General features: G+C 44.1%; 2 protein-coding genes across 3 annotated transcripts in view; both read right to left on the reverse strand.

Moving 5' to 3' along the window:
* scarb1 (scavenger receptor class B, member 1) overlaps positions 1-12,785 on the reverse strand; it is a 177,698-nt gene extending 164,913 nt beyond the window's left edge. For both annotated transcript variants that reach the window (XM_068006246.1, XM_068006245.1), the window contains exons 1-2: positions 12,508-12,785; positions 5,735-5,895 (exon numbers count right to left, since the gene is read on the reverse strand). In XM_068006246.1, the coding sequence (XP_067862347.1) occupies positions 5,735-5,895; positions 12,508-12,621 (275 nt within the window). In that variant the 5' untranslated portion in view covers positions 12,622-12,785. The remainder of the gene's footprint in view (positions 1-5,734; positions 5,896-12,507) is intronic.
* A 7,066-nt stretch (positions 12,786-19,851) lies between these two features.
* On the reverse strand, positions 19,852-22,233 carry LOC137342308 (polyubiquitin-C-like). The gene is made up of 2 exons (XM_068006247.1): positions 22,126-22,233; positions 19,852-21,110 (listed from the first exon to the last, which is right to left on the reverse strand). Exon 2 carries the CDS (start codon positions 21,105-21,107, stop codon positions 19,959-19,961), a length of 1,149 nt encoding a protein of 382 aa, XP_067862348.1. The 5' UTR covers positions 21,108-21,110; positions 22,126-22,233; the 3' UTR covers positions 19,852-19,958.
* Between the last annotated feature and the right edge of the window lie 1,106 nt (positions 22,234-23,339).

Raw genomic sequence — 23,339 nt, forward strand, 5'->3', positions numbered from 1 at the left:
GTTGATGGTGGGGGACTTGGCAATGGTAACACAAATGTTACTTGCCACTTATCAGCCCAAGCCTGGATGTTGCCCAGGTATTGTTGCATGAGGGAATGGACTGCTTTAATATCCGAGGAGTTGTGAATGGAGCTGAAAACTGCAATCGTCAGTGAACAGCCCCACTTCTGACCTTATAGAATCATAGAAAGGTTACAGCACGGAGTTCGCGCCAGCTCTATGCAAGAGCAATCGAACTAGTCTCACTCCCCCGCCCTAGCCCCATAGCTCTGCAAATTTTTTAAACTTGCCAGTTCCCTTTTGAAGGCCATGATTCAATCAGCCTCCACCACCCCCTGGGCAGTGCAGTCCAGATCCTAACCACTCACTGCGTAAAAATATTTTTCCTCAGGTCACCTTTGGGTCTTTTGCCAATCACCTTAAATCTATGCCCTCTGGTTCTTGACCTTTCTGCCAATGGGAACAGTTTTCTCTAGCTACACCTTTAGAAACCCTTCATGCTTTTGAATACCTCTATCAAATCTCCTCTCAAACTTCTCTATTCCAAGGAGAACAACCCCAGCTTCTCCAGTCTATCCACGTAACTGAAGTCTCTCATCCCTGAAATCATTTGAGTAAATCGCTTCTGCAACCTCTCGAAGACCTTCACATCTTTCCTAAAGATGGACACGATACTTCAGTTGTGGCTGAACCAGTGTTTTATAAAGGTTCATCATGACTTCCTTGCTTTTGTACTCTATGCCTCTATTTATTTATTTATTTTTTATTCGTTCACGGGATGTGGGCGTCGCTGGCGAGGCCAGCATTTATTGCCCATCCCTAATTGCCCTCGAGAAGGTGGTGGTGAGCCGCCTTCTTGAACCGCTGCAGTCCGTGTGGTGACGGTTCTCCCACAGTGCTGTTAAGAAGGGAGTTCCAGGATTTTGACCAAGCGACAATGAAGGAACGGCGATATATTTCCAAGTCGGGATGGTGTGTGACCTGGAGGGGAACGTGCAGGTGGTGTTGTTCCCATGTGCCTGCTGCTCTTGTCCTTCTAGGTGGTAGAGGTCGCGGGTTTGGGAGGTGCTGTCGAAGAAGCCTTGGTGAGTTGCTGCAGTGCATCCTGTGGATGGTACACACTGCAGCCACAGTGCGCCGGTGGTGAAGGGAGTGAATGTTTAGGTTGGTGGATGGGGTGCCAATCAAGCGGGCTGCTTTATCTTGGATGGTGTCGAGCTTCTTGAGTGTTGTTGGAGCTGCACTCATCCAAGCAAGTGGAGAGTATTCCATCACACTCCTGACTTGTGCCTTGTAGATGGTGGAAAGGCTTTGGGGAGTCAGGAGGTGAGTCACTTGCCGCAGAATACCCAGCCTCTGACCTGCTCTCATAGCCACAGTATTTATATGGCTGGTCCAGTTAAGTTTCTGGTCAATGGTGACCCCCAGGATGTTGATGGTGGGGGATTCGGTGATGGTAATGCCATTGAATGTCAGGGGGAGGTGGTTAGACTCTCTCTCTTGTTGGACATGGTCATTGCCTGGCACTTATCTGGCGCGAATGTTACTTGCCACTTATGAGCCCAAGCCTGGATGTTGTCCAGGTCTTGCTGCATGCGGGCTCGGACTGCTTCATTATCTGAGGGGTTGCAAATGGAACTGAACACTGTGCAGTCATCAGCGAACATCCCCATTTCTGACCTTATGATGGAGGGAAGGTCATTGATGAAGCAGCTGAAGATGGTTGGGCCTAGGACACTGCCCTGAGGAACTCCTGCAGCAATGCCCTGGGGCTGAGATGATTGGCCTCCAACAACCACTACCATCTTCTTTTGTGCTCGGTATGACTCCAGCCACTGGAGAATTTTCCCCCTGATTCCCATTGACTTCAATTTTACTAGGGCTCCTTGGTGCCACACTCGGTCAAATGCTGCCTTGATGTCAAGGGCAGTCACTCTCACCTCACCTCTGGAATTCAGCTCTTTTGTCCACGTTTGGACCAACGCTGTAATGAGGTCTGGAGCCGAGTGGTCCTGGCGGAATCCAAACTGAGCATCGGTGAGCAGGTTATTGGTGAGTAAGTGCCGCTTGATAGCACTGTCGATGACACCTTCCATCACTTTGCTGATGATTGAGAGTAGACTGGTGGGGCGGTAATTAGCCGGATTGGATTTGTCCTGCTTTTTGTGGACAGGACATACCTGGGCAATTTTCCACATTGTCGGGTAGATGCCAGTGTTGTAGCTGTACTGGAACAGCTTGGCTAGAGGCGCAGCTAGTTCTGGAGCACAAGTCTTCAGCACTACAGCTGGGATGTTGTCGGGGCCCATAGCCTTTGCTGTATCCAGTGCACTCAGCCGTTTCTTGATATCACGTGGAGTGAATCGAATTGGCCGAAGACTGGCTTCTGTGATGGTGGGGATATCGGGAGGAGGCCGAGATGGATCATCCACTCGGCACTTCTGGCTGAAGATGGTTGCAAACGCTTCAGCCTTGTCTTTTGCACTCACGTGCTGGACTCCGCCATCATTGAGGATGGGGATGTTTGCAGAGCCTCCTCCTCCCGTTAGTTGTTTAATTGTCCACCACCATTCACGACTGGATGTGGCAGGACTGCAGAGCTTTGATCTGATCCGTTGGTTGTGGAATCGCTTAGCTCTGTCTATAGCATGTTGCTTCCGCTGTTCAGCATGCATGTAGTCCTGAGTTGTAGCTTCACCAGGTTGGCACCTCATTTTTAGGTACGCCTGGTGCTGCTCTTCTACACTCCTCATTGAACCAGGGTTGATCCCTTGGCTTGTTGGTAATGGTAGAGTGAGGAATATGCCGGGCCATGAGGTTACAGATTGTGGTGGAATACAATTCTGCTGCTGCTGATGGCCCACAGCGCCTCATGAATGCCCAGTTTTGAGCTGCTAGATCTGTTCTGAATCTATCCCATTTAGCACGGTGGTAGTGTCACACAACACGTTGGATGGTGTCCTCAGTGCGAAGACGGGACTTTATCTCCACGAGGACTGTGCGGTGGTCACTCCTACCAATACTGTCGTGGACAGATGCATTTGCGACAGGTAGATTGGTGAGGACGAGGTCAAGTCAGTTTTTCCCTCGTGTTGGTTCGCTCACCACCTGCCGCAGGCCCAGTCTCGCAGCTATGTCCTTCAGGACTCGGCCAGCTCGGTCATTATTGGTGCTACCGAGCCACTCTTGGTGATGGACATTGAAGTCCCCCACCCAGAGTACATTTTGTGCCCTTGCTACCCTCAGCCCAGGATCCCGTATGCTTTTTTAACCACTTTCTCAACCTGCCCTGCCACGTTCAATGATTTGTGCACATATACCCCCAGATCTCTCTGTTCCTGTACCCCTTTTAGAGATGTGCTCTCTGGTTTATATTGCCTCTCCTCATTCTTTTTAAAAAAGGGAGAGAGAAAACAGGGAACTGCAGACCGGTTAGCCTAACATCAGTAGTAGGGAAAATGCGGTTCAAGAAGGCGGCTCACCACCACCTTCTCGAGGGCAATTAGGGATGGGCAATAAATGCCAGCCTCGTCAGCGACGCCCACATCCTATGAACGAATAAAAAAAAAATTGCTAGCGACTATTATAAAGGATGTGATAACAGGACATTTAGAAAATATCAGCAGGATTAGACAAAGTCAACATGGATTTATGAAAAGGAAATCATGTTTGACAAACCTACTGGGGTTTTTTGAGGATGTAACTGGTAGAATAGACAAGGGGGAACCAGTGGATGTAGTTTATTTGGATTTGCGGAAGGCCTTTGATAAAGTCCCACATAAGGGGTTACTGTGCAAAATTAAAGCACATGGGATTGGTGGTAATATACTGGCATGGATTGAAAATTGGTTAACAGACAGGAAACAGAGGGTAGGAATAAATGGGTCTTTTTCGGGGTGGCAGGCAGTGACTAGTGGGGTACCGCAGGGATCAGTGCTTGGGCCCCAGCTATTCACAATATATATCAATGATTTGGATGAGGGAACTGAATGTAACATTTACAAGTTTGCAGACGACACAAAGCTGGGGTGGAATATGAGCTGTGAGGAGGATGCAAAGAGGCTCCGACGTGATTTAGACAAGATGGGTTTGCGGGCAAAAACATGGCAGATGCAGTATAACATGGATAAATGTGAGGTTATCCACTTTGGTTGTAAAAACAGAAAGACAGATTATTATCTGAATGGTGATAGATTGGGAAAAGGGGAGGTGCTACAAGCAGCAACATCATGGGAACACCATCACCTTCAAGTCACACACCTTCCTGACGCATATACTTGGCTGTTATTTCATGATTGCTGAGTCAATATTCTGAAATTCCCTAAACTCCAACATAATTGCAGATCTTCTATCACTACACGACTGCAGTAGTTTATGGAGAAGGTCCACCATCACCCTCTCAGGACAAATCGGGATGGGCAATAAATACGACCTTGCCAGCGTCACCCGCGTTCCGATTTACACAAAAAAAAACATTCTCTCCCCCCCCCCCCCCCCCGCCTTATAGGTATAGAGTCAATATAGAGAGTTTGTGATGGGTTAGTGAGTTCCTGATTACAATACAATGCTAATCAGGAAGAACAGGCATGATGAGTGCACAGGATGTAGTTCATAATTCTATTTAATATATAAAAAAAAACAGAAAATGCTGGAAATACTCAGCAAGTCAGGCAGCAACAGTGGAGAAAGAAACAGAGTTAACATTTCAGGTCGATGATCCTTTGTCAGAACTGGAAGAAGTTGAGATTAAACAGTCCTTAAGCAAGTACAGAGCCAGGGGAAGGTGGGGGGGGGGGGGGAAGGGATGTCGAGGAAAGAACAAAAGGGAAAGTCTCTGATAGGGTGGAGGGCAGGAGTGATTAAATGACAAAAGGGATGATGGTGCAAGGTAAGGAGGGCAGTAAAGGGACAAGTAAAGAGGAGATGTAAATGGCAACAACAGAACCACTAGCAGCACTTGTTGTCCAAAAAGCGGATGTTGGGGGTGATAGAAAAGTGGACCGTTCGGAATGCTGAAAGGGGAGGGGAGAGGAAGATGTGTGCTTCGTTGATAGCTGCTATGCGTCGGTTGGACATGTGAATGTGAAGTCTATGAAGACTCCTAGGTCTCAACTTCATCCGTAGCTATTTCAATACCATTCATGGAGTACTTGTTGCAACAACATTCTCCTTCCTACTTCAGGGGGTAGGCAGGGTAAAAATCTGACGGCTCAGTAAGGTCAATTTGCCACAAGGCTCACACAATGCAACAAAAGATGTCCACACAAAACTCATCAAGAATTCAAGAAAAGGGCCATGTGACAAAAGCAACCAGACATGCCTTTCTGAAAATAAAATTGTATCAATTATAATTCAAAGACCAGAAATAGAAGTGTCACTTTCTTTCACTCACTGGATCAGCACAAACGTAAATCCAAGGAATTGAACTAAAGAGACCCTATTGTGACAGGATTAAATCTCCTTAAAAATTAAAGATTTGTGAGGTTTCTTTTCTCCAGTAGATGGTCCAATTAACCCATGGTATTTGGAGAGCAATATATTTTGTTTACTGTGCAAGAAAAACTTGCTGCAGTGCGACAAGATGACATGCAAAATGAATTTGAATATTTGGCTTCTTTGAGGATATCAAATACAGTAAATTTCATAGATGTGAAATCCCAAGATACAAAATTAAATGACTGGATTGCCATTTGGGAATTGAAAACATAATAAAGAACCGGACTTCGACACTTACCTGTAAACATAAGGCCCACGCTGAGCAAGAACTGGTTTTTCGCCATGTAGAATTTCCTTTGGATTTTTAACCTCAAAGAAGTACAGAGACATGTGCAATGGTACAGCAACATCTCGCCACATGTTGTAAGCCAGACCACTATCAGGATCAATTTGAATTTTCTATACACGATAAAATATGGGTATAAAAATTCAGTTCACCGCAAATGAAAAACTAGTCAAATTAAATGACAAAGTTAGCATCTTCTCAAAAGATCTCAAATCAAAGTTAATTTTCCAATAACCATACAGCCATGTCAATTAAAGTTATTTACTTTTGTAGAATCAGGATAGTCAGAAAATGCCACCTGAATTATCTTAATATTTTTCTTCTATAAGATAATTTCTTTTTAAACATAAAAAGCAGAGTTTTCCACACACTACAATAATGATCAATATTATGCACATTACCTTCCAACACAATAAAATAGCCTCAAGTTGTCATTACATGAGGTTTTTCTGCCTCTTATTCCAGATGCTTTGGCTTCTGTATTTGTTTTAATATTAGTGTGTCTTGGTTCCTTACTGTCTCGTGTGTATCTGTACTGACCCTATTTATCTTATGCCTCCACAGAAATTGTCTTACTTCAGAAAGCAACAAAACATCAACATCCAAACTAGTTACATTTTAACCATCAAGCAAACGTACTGAACACGATAGGCAAGTATATGGCAAGATATATTTGCAATAGATATCACCCTAACCAACTCCTGAAATAAGTCATAATATATGTGCTATTCTTTTATAGATTACTTTTATACTCAGTTTTTTTTTCTATTTGTAGTCTTTTCTAGCCACAGCAATCAGCAGTTTACAGCACAGAAGGAGGCCATTCGACCAATCATGTCCATGCTCACTCTTTGCTAAAGCAGTCCAAAACTAAAACCTACTGCCCCGCCCCACTGCATTACATCTGCCTCTGCTTCAAACATTTATCCAATTTTCCCTTAAAAGATATAATAGTCTCAGTCTCAACCACTCTACAGCAAAACATTCCATGCTCCAACAACCCTCTGATTGAAAGAATTTCTCCTAACATCTCTCCTCACTCAAGCGATAATGTTAAATTAATGAACTCTTGTCACTGACCCCCTAACCAGAGGAAATAGTCTTTCCCTATTCACTTATAGAAATACATTAACGTTACAACACAAACAGGCCATCTGGCCCAACCAGTCCATATCGACATTTCCCATATCCTTTCCCCTTTTCCTTCATCCACCTATCCAATCTAACCTTGATTGTTGATAACAACTTGCATTTATATAGCGCCTTTAACATAGTAAAACATCCCAAGGCGCTTCACAGGAGCGTTATGAAACAAAATTGGAGACCAAGCCATACAAGAAGGTATTAGGACAAGTGACGCAGGAGAACGCAGAGAGACTACAAAGGGATATAGACAGATTCAATGGCTGGGCAAGAAGGTGGCAAATGGAATATAATGTGGGGAAATGTGAAATTGTCCACTTTGGTAGGAAAAATAGAAAAGCACAATATTTTTATTTAAAAAGGTGAGAGACTAGTAAATGTTGGTATGCAGAGGGATTTGGGTGTCCTTGTACATGAATCACAGAAAGTTAACATGCAGGTACAACAAGCAATTAGGAAAGGAAATGTTATGTTTGCCTTTATTGCAAGGGGGTTGGAGTATAAGAGTAAGGAAGTCTTGCTGCAATTATATAGGGCTTTGGTGAGACCACACCTGGAGTATTATGTACAGTTTTGGTCTCCTTATCTAAGGAAGGATATACTTGCCTTAGAAGGGGTGCAACGAAGGTTCACTGGATTGATTCCTGGGATGAGAGGGTTGTCCTATGAGGAGGAGATTGACTAGAATGGGCCTATATTCTCTGGAGTTTAGAAGAATGAGAGGTGATCTCATTGAAACATATAAAATTCTTAGACATAGAAACTGAAGTTGAGCTTATTTAATTGTTTTCAGTGGGCAGGAGCAATCTATCTGTACAAGTTTTGTGTTTAGCATGTTTGTTACATCACTTGTGAAAGTACAGCCTCGGGTGTTATACCTCAAGGGATCGCCCCTCAATGTCACATGTCCATAGGGAAAACATTAGTGATTGGTTAAAATAAGCACTTATGTTAAATACCCATAACAAGACGGCCGATCTCGGCTGATGTGGCATTTGAGAACTATGATGCAATAGGAATCTCAAATCTGATTAACTTTTAATGATGGAGATATGTACAATATACAAAGGATTGGAATGTTTAGCAAGCACTGAACAGATAGGAGAGGAGGTATAGTAACTCTATGTCGAGAACAGCTGAGAAATAAAGAAGATAGGCCTACTGGATCCAAATGAACTAGTAATCCTGCTCGCCCTCTCCTAGTCTCAAACCTAGAATTACCCCACTACTGCCACATTAATTTAAACAAATTGCTGCCATTTGCACTTCCAGTTAGATACTTGTTCAAATGTAGTGTAAGCATCAAATTGTCAACAATATTACATTTCAACAGAACCCCAAGCTTCAGGGCACAGTAACTGAGCTACTGTTAAAATTTAGGCTGGTCGAAATCGGAGGCTATATCATAACACTCTTGCTTTTGAATTTAGTGTCTACCTCAATCTGAACACTGTCCCAGCCAAAGGACGCTTAACCAAAGTAACAAGTACAAAGTGACTGGAAATCATGGTGGACAGCCTCCTTTCAATTTGTGCTACTAGATATCTGACCCTCGAATCTGGCTTCTGCACTGTTAAACATCACTAAAAATGTGAGAAAGGAATCCAGTATCTTTATCATAGAAAGGTTACAACACGGAAGGAGGCCATTCAGTCCATCGAGTCCACGCTGGCTCTATGCAAGAACAATCCAGCCAGTCCCACTCCCCCACCCTATCCCCATAGCTCTGCAAATATTTTACTTTCAAGTACTTATCCAGTTCCCTTTTGAAGGCCATGATCGAATCTGCCTCCGCCACCCCCTCAGGCAGGGCATTCCAGATCCTAACCACTCGTTGTGTAAAAAAGTTTTTCCTCATGTCACCTTTGGTTCTTTTGTCAATCACATTAAATCTATGCCCTTTGGTTCTTGGCCCTTCCGTCAATGGGAACAGCTTCTCTCTATCTTCTGTCTAGACCCATCATGATTTTGAATACCTCTATCAAATCTCCTCACAACCTTCTCTGTTCCAAGGAGAACAATCCCAGCTTCTCCAGTCTATCCACATAACTAAAGTCCCTCATCCATGGAATCATTCCAGTAAATCTCTTCTGCACCCTCTCTAAGGCTTTCCCATCTTTCCTGAAGTGTGGGGCCCAGAACTGGACACAATACTCCAGTTGTGGCCAAACCAGAGTTTTATAAAGGTTCATCATGACTTCCTTACTTTTATACTCTATGCCTCTATTTATAAAGCCCAGGATACCGTAATCTTTTTTAACCGCTTTCTCAACCTGCCCTGCAACCTTCAACGATTTGTGTACATATACCCCCAAAGCTCTCTGATCCTGTACCCCTTTTAGAATTGTGCCCTCTAGTTTATATTGCCTCTCCTCATTCTTCCTATAGAAATGTATCACTTTGCATTTTTGTGAGTTAAATTTCATCTGCCACATGTCCACCCATGCCACCAGCCTGTCTATATCCTCTTGAAGTCTATCACTATCTTCCTCCAAGTTTCATGTCATCTGCAAATTTGAAATTGGGACCTGTACACCCAAGTCCAAGTCATTAATATATATCAAGAAAAGCAGTGGTCCCAGCACCCCTGGGAAACACCATTGTACACCTCCCTCCAGTCCAAAAAACAACCATTCACCACTACTCTCTGTTTCCTGTCATTTAACCAATTCTGTATCCATGTTGCTACTGTCCCCCCTTTATTCCATGGGCTGCAATCTTGATGACAAGCCTACCATGCTTTGGGAAAATAGGCTAACAAGGGCAGCTTGGGATCATGGGGTTGTTTAAGACTGAACACTGCTAAACACGGCAGTTTGAAAGCTTCCACGGAGCGGCTGGCTGGCTGGCATGTTATCCGCTTCACGGTGTGAAACATCTTGTGAGGAAACGGCCTTCTGGTTATACACATCCATTGTCTGGTGGGCGAGATCACAGAATGTCCACGATAACGCTAAGAATGATTAGTGCGCCTGTGGGTGGGGAAGTGTGCAAGACATTCACAAAAACCCATTACAAGGACGGCTGGAGACCTTAGTCAGAATTCTCAAGACGATGCGTAACGATGCTGATAGGAGGGAGATTGATCAACTCCTCGTCTTGATATAGTTATGAGGTTGTACTATTTAAAAATCTATGTCTTATGTTATATGTTTTGATTATTGCTTATATTTTAGAAGTAGCATCTTATGTTACTGCTTGTAATTGTTATGATGTGGAGATGCCGGTGATGGACTGGGGTTGACAAATGTAAAGAATCTTACAACACCAGGTTATAGTCCAACAATTTTATTTGAAAATCACAAGCTTTCGGAGATTATCTCCTTCGTCAGGTGAGCGTGGGATTCCTTGAACGTTTCGCATTTATAGTCAGAGAACAATACCTGGTGATTACAGATAATCTTTCCAACTGCCCGTTGTTAAGGCAATCTTTGGGTAAGCGTTCTCCAAGGCGGTCTTCGAGACACACGACAACACAAAATCGTCGAGCAGAAATTGATAGCCAAGTTCCGCACCCATGAGGACGGCCTCAACCGGGATCTTGGGTTCATGTCACGCTACACGTAACCCCACCAGCGAATAAAAGTTATCTGTTTTTAATACAACGGGTCATTCTCTGTCTTTCTCTTCCTTTCGGATGTTTCTCCCTCTCTCTCTCTGTCTTGTGTTTTGGCCGTTTGTATATTCGGTGGTCCTGTAGGTAACACCTCTCTGTCTGAACACTTTGATTGCCTTGACAACGGGCAGTTGGAAAGATTATCTGTAATCACCAGGTATTGTTCTCTGACTATAAATGCGAAACGTTCAAGGAATCCCACGCTCACCTGATGAAGGATATAATCTCCAAAAGCTTGTGATTTTCAAATAAAATTGTTGGACTATAACCTGGTGTTGTAAGATTCTTTACACTTGTAATTGTTAGTAGTATTGCGTGTTAAGCATTGCTTGTTGGTAGTAGCATTTATGTTTAAGCAGGTCAATAAAACCATCTCTATCGAATATAGTGGCCGGAACTATTTTGTTGAATTGATATCGAGTGGACAGTTACGATTTAACCAACACTTACAAAAAGAAACCTATGTTATCTTGGTTCACTCCTGATTCCATTCATAGCTGCTGCATCAAAGACACTACATTGCCTGCAATGGTTTTCCTGATGCACCTCAGAGTTCCATCTCAGTCCCCTCTTATCATTTACATGCTATCCCTCAGGTGATATCTTCAGGATTCACCAGGCCAGCTTTACCTCTACTCCCTCAAGTAATCTCAAGCCCATTGCTACATTCACAGTGATCATTAGGGAAATAAAGGATAGGATCTGAAGGTTGCAGTCATCAGCAAGGAAATGCAATTATATTTTTAAAATTTCATCCATCATGGTCAAAAAGGATCCTCTGGGCTACTGCCAATGACTGAAGTCCACTGCTCTCCAAAAACCCTATGAGAGCATCCTCAACGTCCGGTAAGAGTACTACAGAGTTAGCACCAGGCACCAAACAGATCAGGGCAAGAGCCCGCCTGCATGAGCTGGTAAAGCCAGTTTAATGGACTCCAAGGCCTTACTGACCCAGTCCCTATCCAATGATAGGGCTGTACAGAATCCACAGCAAACTCTTAAAAGTTGCTGTAAAGGGAGATGGGGAGGTAGCAGCAGCAATCCTCTGAGGATAATGCCAGGAACCAATAACTACCTTGGACATGTCTTTGGTGAATAGGATTCTACTTGAGGCATGCATAGCCTTGATGTTCTAGAGCACAACCATGCTTTGTAAAGCCACAAGAAAGGGGATCCTAGCAAGGACGAAAATTACAGAGGAAACATGTTCAACTCAGTCACTTATCAGAAAGGAGCAAGCTGGATTTAGTGATAGTGAGAACTAGAGCATATTCAGGCTCAGGGAACCCACTTCATCAATCTGTGTAAGGCTTTCAACGTAGTACCTCACAAAGCCCTCATTAAGAAAATGGAGGCCATGGGGTTTTATTGAGAAGGTCCAAGATTGGTATAAGGGAAAAAGCAGACTCACTGAACCAATCACTCAAAATAAAAGTGAGGCAAGTTTGTCACCAGACTCTTCATGCCCTCAGGACAACTAGGGATAGATAATAAGTACTGCCTTCCCAGCCCAAGAACAAAAAATAGTATTAAAAAAGATACAAGTGCAATTATAACCCATTAGCCAAGTATTTTAAACAGGAGCCTGCTGAGCAGAATGTAACAGCACATTGCCACTCACCTTCAGTACAGCTTGTTCACAGGGCAGTAACAGAGAAGCAACTAATAGGGAGGCAAACTCACATTTATAAAGTTGTAAGGTAAATACTGTGCCTCCCATCAGTAGCTGACTGTCTAAGTACAAGTAAGTCAAAAGCAATTGATTAATGCAATTATCCAATTGGAGTATTGAAAACTGGCCGAGGTCATTTTGAGGTTTATGCTTCTCACCAAGAGATAAACATTTGAAGGGAAATGAAAATCTAGAATTTAAAACGAAAGCGGCCCTGAACCCAAGAAAAATAAACACAGACCGAAACCGGATCACAGGCCGACACCGAAACTCAGACCGGAACATTGAACTCACCGCAATCACCTGCTGATCCATAATTACCGGAGTAACGAGGAACAACACCGTGCCGGACACGGCCAGAAACACTCCGGTCACCGCTACCGCCACAGTCCTCGGCCGGACCTTCATATCGCCCAATGACCAAGACTGAGTCACTGCAAAAGGAGCAGAATCAGCATTTAATTAAACAACGCGACACCGGCTGAGCAACTAGAAGCTTTGGATTATTAGAGTAACTAGGTCACTGTTAACTAGTAACTGAGGAGCCGCTTTGGCTTCCGAGCCTTATGAATCTTCTGGACCCAAACAAGTCCGAATCCCCCCCCGGCCTCGTCCCCCGAACAAGTCCGAATCCCCCCCGGCCACTCCGCCCTTCACTCCCTCCCCTGCCCCCTATTGGACGGGACTGCCCCGTGAAACGCTCTAGATCCCCAGTTGTGCAGGAGAGGCCTCCCGCATAGAGAGCCCTCCATTGGGGTTCCCCGTCACTGCCAGAGGTCAAGATGGTGTGTATGGAGAGGAGAGGGTGAGGAAGTGGAGCTTGTTCAGGAGCAGCCCATACAGGAAATCCCTCCGTGTGGAGTGGAATAGCATGGAGGGAATTTCGGAGAGACGGCTCAAGTTGCGAGGCGCAGGTTCCTGAGGGCACCAATGAGAATTCCATCCGACCAGGGGTCAGCTCGGTCAGTATCGCTCCACAAGCTTGAGCCTCCTCCACACACATAGGGGAATCAGGGTCGAGTGCAGCTTTTAGCGCCTCATTGGCTTTGGTCGTGGGCCGGATGTAACACCAGGACATCTGGGCTGCCAATGCCTCTGGCGACATCCAGCCTGCCTCCGCCATCCAGGACATCACGGACTCTGGTCACCCTGGCAGCCTGGGCCCACCTCTCCGCCATCCAGGACATCTCCAACTCTGGTCACCTTGGCAGCTAGGGCCCTCCTCTCCGCCAGCCACGTGTCCCTAAAGCGGACCACATGGAGGTGCGGGTTCCTAAGCAGCGGCTCCCTTAGGATGGCTGCCGCCCATGACGGAGGGAAGCTGGATGCAATAACGTTCCAGACCCTGATTAGATCCGGTAGAAGACAAGCAGCTCCCGCAAGGACACATGGATGCCAAGCCACTTAACGAACAGGAGCTGCGTGTCATAATTCAGACCACACAGCTGGCGGAAGAAATACATCACCAGAGCACACCGTCTCGAGGATCCTCGCGTACAGGTATCTCTGCCGGGTCTGAAGGCGGAAAGTCGTAACCTGGGTGCGATTGCATACCACTGCCTGACCGCCCTCCTGAAGTGGGAGACTCAGAATCGCAGCAGAAACCCAATGCTTCCTTTTGTCCCAGAAGTCGATGAGTTTCCTGTGACTCTTGGCGACAAACTCAAGGGGAGGGATAAAAGTGACCAACCAGTACCATACCATACCAGCTACCAGTTAGTTTATGACCAGCGCTCGACCCCTATATGACAGCACTCGGTGCAGTCCTGTTCAACGCCCTAGGCAAACCATAAGAACATAAGAAATAGGAGCAGAAGTAGGCCCCTCGAGCCTGCTCCATCCACCATTCAATAAGATCATGGCTGATCTTTGACCTCAACTTTCCCGCCTGATCCCCATATCCCTTGATTCCCTTAGAGTCCAAAAACCTAACGACTGAGTATCTATTGCCCTCTTAGAATCTTATATGTTTCAATGAGATCGCCTCTCATTCTTCTAAACTCCTGAGAGTTTAGAAGAATTCTACTCGATCTTGCCTCACAGGACAACCCTCTCATCCCAGGAATCAATCTAATGAACCTTCGTTGCACTGCCTCTAAGGCAAGTATATCCTTTCTTAGGTAAGGAGACCAAAACTGCACAAAGTACTCAAGGTGTGGTCTCACCAAAGCCCTGTACAATTGTAGCAAGACTTCCTTACTCTTGTACTACAAGCCCCTTGCAATAACGGCCAACATACCATTTGCCTTCCTAATTGCTTGCTGCACCTGCATGTTAACTTTTTGTGGTTCATGTACAAGGACACCCAAATCCCTCTGAACACCAACACTTAATAGTTCCTCACCATTTAAAAAATATTCTGTATTTCCATTTTTCCTACCAAAGTGAATAACCTCACATTTCCCCACATTGTATTCATCTGCCACCTTCTTGCCCATTCATTTAACCTGTTGATATCCCTTTGTGTCCTCCTCACAGCTTACTTTCCCACCTAGCTTTGTATCATCAGCAAACTTGGATAAATTACACACGGTCCCTTCATCTAAGTCATTAATATAGATTGTAAATTGCTGAGGCCCAAGCACCGATCCCTGCAGCACCCCACTAGTTACAACCTGTCAGCCCGAAAATGACCCATTTATTCCTACTCTCTATTTTCTGTCCATTAACCAATTCTCGATCCATGTTAATATATTACCCCTAATCCCATGAGCCCTAATCTTGTGTAACAACCTCTTATTGAATGCCTTTTGAAAATCCAAATATACTCCATCCACTGGTTCCTCCTTAACTACCCTGCTAGTTACACCCTCAAAAAACTAATAGATTTGTCGAACACGATTTCCCCTTCATAATACCGTGTTGACTCTGCCTAATCATGTTATGATTTTCTAAGTGCCCTATTGCTACATCCTTAACAATAGATTCTAGCATTATCTCTACTACTGATGTCAGGTTAACTGGCCTATAGTTCCCTGTATTCTCTCTCCCTCCTTTCTTGAATAGCGGGGTTACATTTACTACCTCCAATTCTAGAATCTAGGGAATTGTGGAAGATCAGAACCAATGCATCCACTATCTCTGCAACCACCTCTTTTAAAACCCTATGGTGTAGGCCATCAGATCCAGGGGATTTGTCGGCTTTTAGTCCCATTAACTTTTCTAAAATTTTTTCTTTACTAATCTTAATCACTTTAAGTTCCTCCCTCTCATTAGACCCTTGGTTCCCCACTATTTCCGGTATGTTTTGTGTCTTCTACTGTGAAGACAGATATAAAATATTTGTTTAACCTCTCTACCATTTCCTTATTCCCCATTTTAATTTCTCCTGTCTCTGCCTCTAAGGGGCCTGCATTTACTTTCGCTAATCTCTTCCTTTTTACACACTTGTAGAAGCTCTTACAATCTGTTCTTATGTTTCTTGCTAGTTTACTCTCATATTCAATTTTCTCCCTTTATCAATTTCTTGGTTATCCTTTGCTGATTTCTAAAACCCTCCCAATTCTCAGGCTTACTACTCTTTTTGACAACATTGGAAGACTCTTCTTTTAACCTAATACTATCCTTAACTTCTCTAGTTAGCCATGGTTGGATCATTTTTCCTGTGGAGTTTTTATTCCTCAAGAGTATGTATATTCGCTGGGATTTATGAATTATTTCTTTAACTGTTCACCATTGCTTATCTACTGTCATATCTTTTAATCTAATTTCCCAATCTACTTTAGCCAACTCGCCTCTCATACCTATATAACTCGCCTTGTTTAAATTTAGGGCCCTAGCTTTGAACTTAACTACATCAATCTCAAACTCAGTATGAAATTCTATCATATTATGATCATTCTTCCCCAGAGGATCCTTTATTATAAGATTACTAATTAATCCTCTCTCATTACACAATACTAGAGAGCCTGTTCCCTAGTTGATTCCTCAACAGTGTTCTAGAATGCTGACTTGGATGTATTCCATGAACTCGTCCTCCAAATTACTTTTGCCAATTTGGTTTGCCCAGTCAAAATCAAAATTAAAGTCCCCCATGATTATTGCATTACCCTTGTTCCATGCTCCATTAATTTCCTGATTTATACCTTGTCCAACACTATAACTATAGTTAGGGGACCTGTAAACTACTCCCACCAGTGTTTTCTGCCCCTTGTTATTTCTTAGCTCCAACCGTACTGATTCTACATCCTGATTTTCTGAACTAAGATCCTTCATTATCAGGGCTACCCCCCACCACCTTTTCCATTTTGCCTATCTTTTCTAAAAGTCAAGTACCCTGGAATATTTAGTTCCAAATCTTGATCACCCTGCACCAACATCTCAGTAATGTCTACTGGATCAAACACATTTATCGCTATTTGTGCCATTAATTCATCTATCTTGTTACGAATGCTTCATGCATTCAGATACAGCGCCTTTAATTTTAACTTGTTACTTTTTTCCCTGATGTGATCTTAATCACTAATGCCCTATTACCTTTTTTTAAACTCTCTGTCTCTTCCTGACACCCTTTGATTGTTTTTACCCAAATCACTACTCTGCTCTACGGCCTTGACTTTTCTTTGTTGACTGATAAAATTATCCTTAGCTGAATCCCCCCCACCCCACCCCGACCACCTTTTATTAGTTTAAAGCCCAATCTACCGCCCTAGTTATTTGATTCACCAGGGCACTGGTCCCAGCCCGGTTTAAGTGGAGCCCATTCCAACAGAACTTTCCTGACCAGTACGTTTCCAGCCCAACGAGGAAAGAGGCATTGCTGGATTTGGTTCTGGAGAACGAGGCGGGCCAAGTGGAGCAAGTGTCAGTGGGGGAACATTTAGGGAACAGCGATCATAGGGTTTAGAATAGCAATGAATAAGGTCATGCATCACTCTAAAGTAAAAATATTCAATTGGAGGAGGGATGAGAACAGATCTGGCCCGGGTAAATTGGAATCAAAGATTGGCAGGCAACTGTAATTGAACAATGGGCGACCTTTAAAGAGGAGATGGTTCAGGTACAGTCTAGGTACATTCCCATGGGGGAGAAAGGTAGGGCAACTAAAGCTAGAGCTCCCTGGATGACAAGAGAGAGTAAGATGAAGCAGAAAAAAAGGGTGGATGACAGATGTCAGGTTAATAACACAAGTGAGAACCAGGCTGAATATAGAAAGTTCAGAGGTGGAAGTGAAAAAGCAAATAATAGGGGAAAAGAGAGAGTATGAGAATAGACTGGCGGTCAACATAGCAGGCAATCCAAAAGTCTTCTATAGGCATGTAAACAGTAAATGGGTAGTAAGAGGGTTGGGGCCAATTAGGGACCAAAAAGATCTACTCATGGAGGCAGCGGGCATAGCCGAGGTACTAAATAAATACTTTACATCTGTCTTTACCAAGGAAGATGTAGTTGAAATACTGGATGGGCTAAAAATTGACAAAGACGAGGTACTAGAAAGGCTAGCTGTACTTAAAGTAGGCAAGTCATCCAGTCCAGATGGGATCTGCCCTAGTTTGCTGAGGGAAGTAAGGGTGGAAATTGCAGAAGTACTGGCCATAATCTTCCAAACATCCTTAGATAGGGGGGTGGTGCCAGAGGACTGGAGAATTGCAAATGTTACAACCTTGTTCAAAAAAGGGTGTAATGATAAACCCAGCAACTATAGGCCAGTAAGTTTAACCTCAATGGTGGGGAAACTTTTAGAAACGATAATCCAGGACAAAATTGGCAGTCACTTGGACAAGTGTGGATTGATTAGGGAAAGCCAGCACAGATTTGTTAAAGGCAAATCATGTTTAACTAATCTGATAAGAGTTTTTTGATGAGTTAACAGAGGGTAGATGAGGGCAATGCAGTTGATATGGTGTATATGGACTTTCAAAAGGCGTTTGATAAAGTGCCACATAAGCTCATCAAGATTGAAGCCCATGGAATAAAAGGGGCAGTAGTAGCATGGATACAGAATTGGCTAATTAACAGGAAACAGAGAGCAGTGGTGAATGGTTGTTTTTCCAGACTGGAGGGAGATGTATAGTGGTGTTCCCCAGGGGTCAATGCTGGGACCACTGCTTTTCTTGATAAATATTAACTTGGACTTGGGTGTGCAGAGCAGAATTTCAAAATTTGCAAATGATACAAAACTTGGAAGGGTAGTAGACAGTGAGGATAGTGAAAGGCTTCAAGATATGGACAGGCTGGTGGCAGGGGTGGATGTGTGGCAGATGAAATTTAATGCAAAAGAGTGTGAAGTGATACATTTCAGTAGGAGGCAATACAAACTAGAGAGCACAATTCTAAAAGGGATACAGGAACAGAGATCTGGGAGTATACGTGTATGACTCATTGAAGGTGGCAAGGCAAGTTGAAAAAGTGGTTAAAAACCATGCAGGATCCTGGGCTTTATATCGGCATAGAGTACAAAAGTATGGCAGTCATGAACCACCTTTATAAAACCCTGATTCAGCCTCAACTGGAGTATTGTATCCAGTTCTGGGCACCACACTTCAGAAAAGATATGAAAGCCTTAAGAGGGTCCAGAAGAGATTTACTAGAATGATTCCAGGGATGAGGGACTTCAGTTACATGGTAAGACTGGAGAAGCTGGGGTTGTTCGCTTTGGAAGAGATTTGATAGAGGTATTCAAAACCATTAAGGGTCTAGACAGAGGAGAGAGACTGTTCCCATTGGTAGAAGGGTCAAGAACCAGCAGACATAGGTTTAAGGTGATAGGAGGGAAAACATTTTTTAAAAATACACAGCTAGTGGTTAGGATCTGGAATGCACTGCCCAAGGTGGTGGGTGGAGGCAGATTCAATCGTGGCCTTAAAGGGAACTGAATAAGTACTTGAAAGGAAAAAATTTGCAGGGCTACAGGGAAAAGGCAGTGGAGTGGGACTAGCTGGATTGCTGTTGCATAGAGCCAGCACACTCGATTGGCTGAATGGCCTCCTTCCATGCTGTAACCTTTGATTCTCAACTTGTCCTGCCACTTTCAAAAATGTTTACGTGCACCCCCTTCAATATTGTACCATTGAGTTTATATTGCTTCTCTGCATTCTTCCTACCAAAAGGAAGAATTTCATACTTCTCCGCATTAAATTTCATTTGTCTCCACCCATTTCAGCAGTTAGTCTATCTCATGAAGTCTTACTATTCTCCACATTACTACATTTCCAAGTTTCATATCATCTGCAAACTTTGAAATTATACCCTCTATACCCAAGTCCAGGTCGTTACTATATCTCAAAAAGTGCATGTGGTCCTAATACTGACCCCTGGGGAACAGTACTGTACCTCCTTCCAGTCTTAAGAAACCATTCACCATTACTCTGTCCTTTGGTCAATTTTATATCCACACCACCACTATCCCTTTAATCCCCTGGGCTTTAATTTTGCTTACAAATCAACTGTAGTACTGAACATTCAATTGATAAATTAAATTACTTTGAATGCAAAAATAATGTTTTAGCAATGGTAATCCTAAAATCATCCAATTGGTCTTCTATATTAGAGGTGTAGTCACAATTTTACCAACCATTTCTATAGTTTAGTTATAATGCAACCTAAATCTTACTGTCTCACATCCCACCACAAGCTTCCATTAGTGTAGATGTCTTTCTATTTTGAGAATTTACCCCAAAAAGCAAAGACAGACCATAGTAAGCTTGCAACAATTTTATTTTGAATGACATGGGAACACACTTTAATGAACTTTTAAGCTAGAGGCAAGAACACTACCAACAATTAAGCAAAAGTACAACAGTAGTTTAACAACTGCCTCCCCTCAGACGCAGCACCAAGTGAAGAGTGGACTCTTTCTGAATGTTGTAGTCAGAAAGTGTGCGACCATCTTCCAGTTGTTTGCCTGCGAAGATCAAACGCTGTTGGTCAGGTGGGATTCCTTCTTTATCTTGAATTTTGGCCTTGACATTTTCAATGGTGTCACTGGGTTCCACTTCAAGGGTGATGGTTTTGCCAGTCAGGGTTTTCACAAAGATCTGCATTCCACCTCTCAAACGCAGCACCAAGTGCAGGGTTGATTCTTTCTGAATGTTGTAGTCAGAAAGTGTGCGACCATCTTCCAACTGCTTACCAGCAAAGATCAAACGCTGTTGGTCAGGTGGGATTCCTTCTTTATCTTGAATTTTGGCCTTGACATTTTCAATGGTGTCACTGGGTTCCACTTCAAGGGTGATGGTTTTGCCAGTCAGGGTTTTCACAAAGATCTGCATTCCACCTCTCAAACGCAGCACCAAGTGCAGGGTTGATTCTTTCTGAATGTTGTAGTCAGAAAGTGTGCGACCATCTTCCAACTGCTTACCAGCAAAGATCAAACGCTGTTGGTCAGGTGGGATTCCTTCTTTATCCTGAATCTTGGCCTTGACATTCTCAATTGTGTCACTGGGTTCTACCTCCAAAGTTATTGTCTTGCCAGTCAGGGTTTTCACAAAGATTTGCATTCCACCCCTCAAACGCAGCACTAAATGTAGGGTTGATTCTTTCTGAATGTTGTAGTCAGAAAGTGTGCGACCATCTTCCAGTTGTTTGCCTGCAAAGATCAAACGCTGTTGGTCAGGTGGGATTCCTTCTTTATCTTGAATTTTGGCCTTGACATTTTCAATGGTGTCACTGGGTTCCACTTCAAGGGTGATGGTTTTGCCAGTCAGGGTTTTCACAAAGATCTGCATTCCACCTCTCAAACGCAGCACCAAGTGCAGGGTTGATTCTTTCTGAATGTTGTAGTCAGAAAGTGTGCGTCCTTCTTCCAACTGCTTACCAGCAAAGATCAAACGCTGTTGGTCAGGTGGGATTCCTTCTTTATCTTGAATTTTGGCCTTTACATTTTCAATGGTGTCACTGGGCTCAACCTCCAGTGTTATGGTCTTGCCAGTTAGGGTTTTAACAAAGATCTGCATGCTCTGGAAAACAAGTTTGAAACTAGAATGACTATCCAGGTAGTAACTAATCAGTTAATCTTTGTTTACAATTCAGTAACTTAATATGCAACCAGCATAGCCTCAATTAAAAAAAACTCCACATTAAACGGATGGTTAACTTTACCCTTGTGCACCATCTACCCTCTGAACACTCAGTATCAGCAAGGCTTTACTGAAGGTTTCGCGTGGCTACTCAAAACCAAATACGACTACATAGAGAAAGGTGAAACTGCAGCTTTTAATGACGACTCACCAACTGTACAAGTCAAAATTAAACTGGGTGAAATCGTCTTGGCTGCGCAGCGTCTGAAAACAGTAACGGAAACCAACAAACGTCAGCGTTTATGACCTCGGCCACCCACGCACGGCCCCGCCCCGGAGGACGCCACCCACGCACGGCCCCGCCCCGGAGGACGCCACCCACGCACGGCCCCGCCCCGGAGGACGCCACCCACGCACGGCCCCGCCCCGGAGGACGCCACCCACGCACGGCCCCGCCCCGGAGGACGCCACCCACGCACGGCCCCGCCCCGGAGGACGCCACCCACGCACGGCGCATAGCGCCGCCTGGAGGACGCATAGCTCCGAGCACTGCCCTTGGGGATTAAGTAACGCGAGAAGTCACCGCCCAAACTACAAACTAACTGCGTCACACCACCAGCTTCCTCAGCTCAGAAGCCATTTTGAAGGCAAAATTAAATTAGCATTGTTCGGAAACCGATTATACGTTCCTGCTTTAAAGGTTTTCGGGGTGAAGTTAAAAGCCAGCAATTAGATTTTAAAATATAAATTTCGGATGCACGATATAGGGCAGCATCTAACCTTAAGACATTTAGCCCCAGAACTAGGACTGTCATTTCGGTGCGCGAAGACCCAGAAACGCGCGCATTTTCCCTCAGAACATTTACCGTTGCGAATTTCTAATTAAAAAAAATATATATCATTAATATAGCCTTAACTTACTTACAGTAGTTATAAATTTTTAAAACGCACTCACCACACAATGTACTCAACTCTTCCACAACACAAACTCCTTGCTCTATTCCGCTGTAAATGTCTGACTGCCTGCTGACTGATTCTTTTATAGTATGGGAATCCTCCGCGGCACACCCTGCCGGCACTAGTTTTAGCGCGCTACAGCAGCTCCCGTGCCCTAAATTTCTGTCACAATTGGAACTTTTTTTTCTTTGAACTACTAATATGGAAATATGTAAAACATTCTTAGGCGCCTGTTCATCTCATACTCTTTGTTTAAACTACCGGTCTGTTCTCGGTGCATACACAAAGGCGTATATAGACGTGTGTGAGGAGTGGTGCTGCGGTTGAAAATTCCAGAAGGTGCGAGAGGGAGGCGGGATGTTCTGACGTCACTAATCGCGCACAATGGCCGCCGCAGGACTTGAGGATAGCTTACTATTGGTGTGAGTACCTCCCCTATACCCCGCCATCACTATAACAGCTTACTATTGGTGTGAGTACCTCCCCTATACCCCGCCATCACTATAACAGCTTACTATTGGTGTGAGTACCTCCCCTATACCCCGCCATCACTTATAACAGCTTACTATTGGTGTGAGTACCTCCCCTATACCCCGCCATCACTATAACAGCTTACTATTGGTGTGAGTACCTCCCCTATACCCCGCCATCACTTATAACAGCTTACTATTGGTGTGAGTACCTCCCCTATACCCCGCCATCACTATAACAGCTTACTATTGGTGTGAGTACCTCCCCTATACCCCGCCATCACTATAACAGCTTACTATTGGTGTGAGTACCTCCCCTATACCCCGCCATCACTATAACAGCTTACTATTGGTGTGAGTACCTCCCCTATACCCCGCCATCACTATAACAGCTTACTATTGGTGTGAGTACCTCCCCTATACCCCGCCATCACTATAACAGCTTACTATTGGTGTGAGTACCTCCCCTATACCCCGCCATCACTATAACAGCTTACTATTGGTGTGAGTACCTCCCCTATACCCCGCCATCACTATAACAGCTTACTATTGGTGTGAGTACCTCCCCTATACCCCGCCATCACTATAACAGCTTACTATTGGTGTGAGTACCTCCCCTATACCCCGCCATCACTATAACAGCTTACTATTGGTGTGAGTACCTCCCCTATACCCCGCCATCACTATAACAGCTTACTATTGGTGTGAGTACCTCCCCTATACCCCGCCATCACTATAACAG

The sequence above is a fragment of the Heptranchias perlo genome, chromosome 25 (genome assembly GCF_035084215.1).
Source record: "Heptranchias perlo isolate sHepPer1 chromosome 25, sHepPer1.hap1, whole genome shotgun sequence".
In the NCBI taxonomy this organism is placed as follows: domain Eukaryota; kingdom Metazoa; phylum Chordata; class Chondrichthyes; order Hexanchiformes; family Hexanchidae; genus Heptranchias; species Heptranchias perlo.

What these genes read in the sequence shown, in the direction of transcription:
- LOC137342308 (XM_068006247.1), bottom strand. Translation starts at nt 21,107, where the DNA reads ATGCAGATCTTTGTTAAAACCCTAACTGGCAAGACCATAACACTGGAG.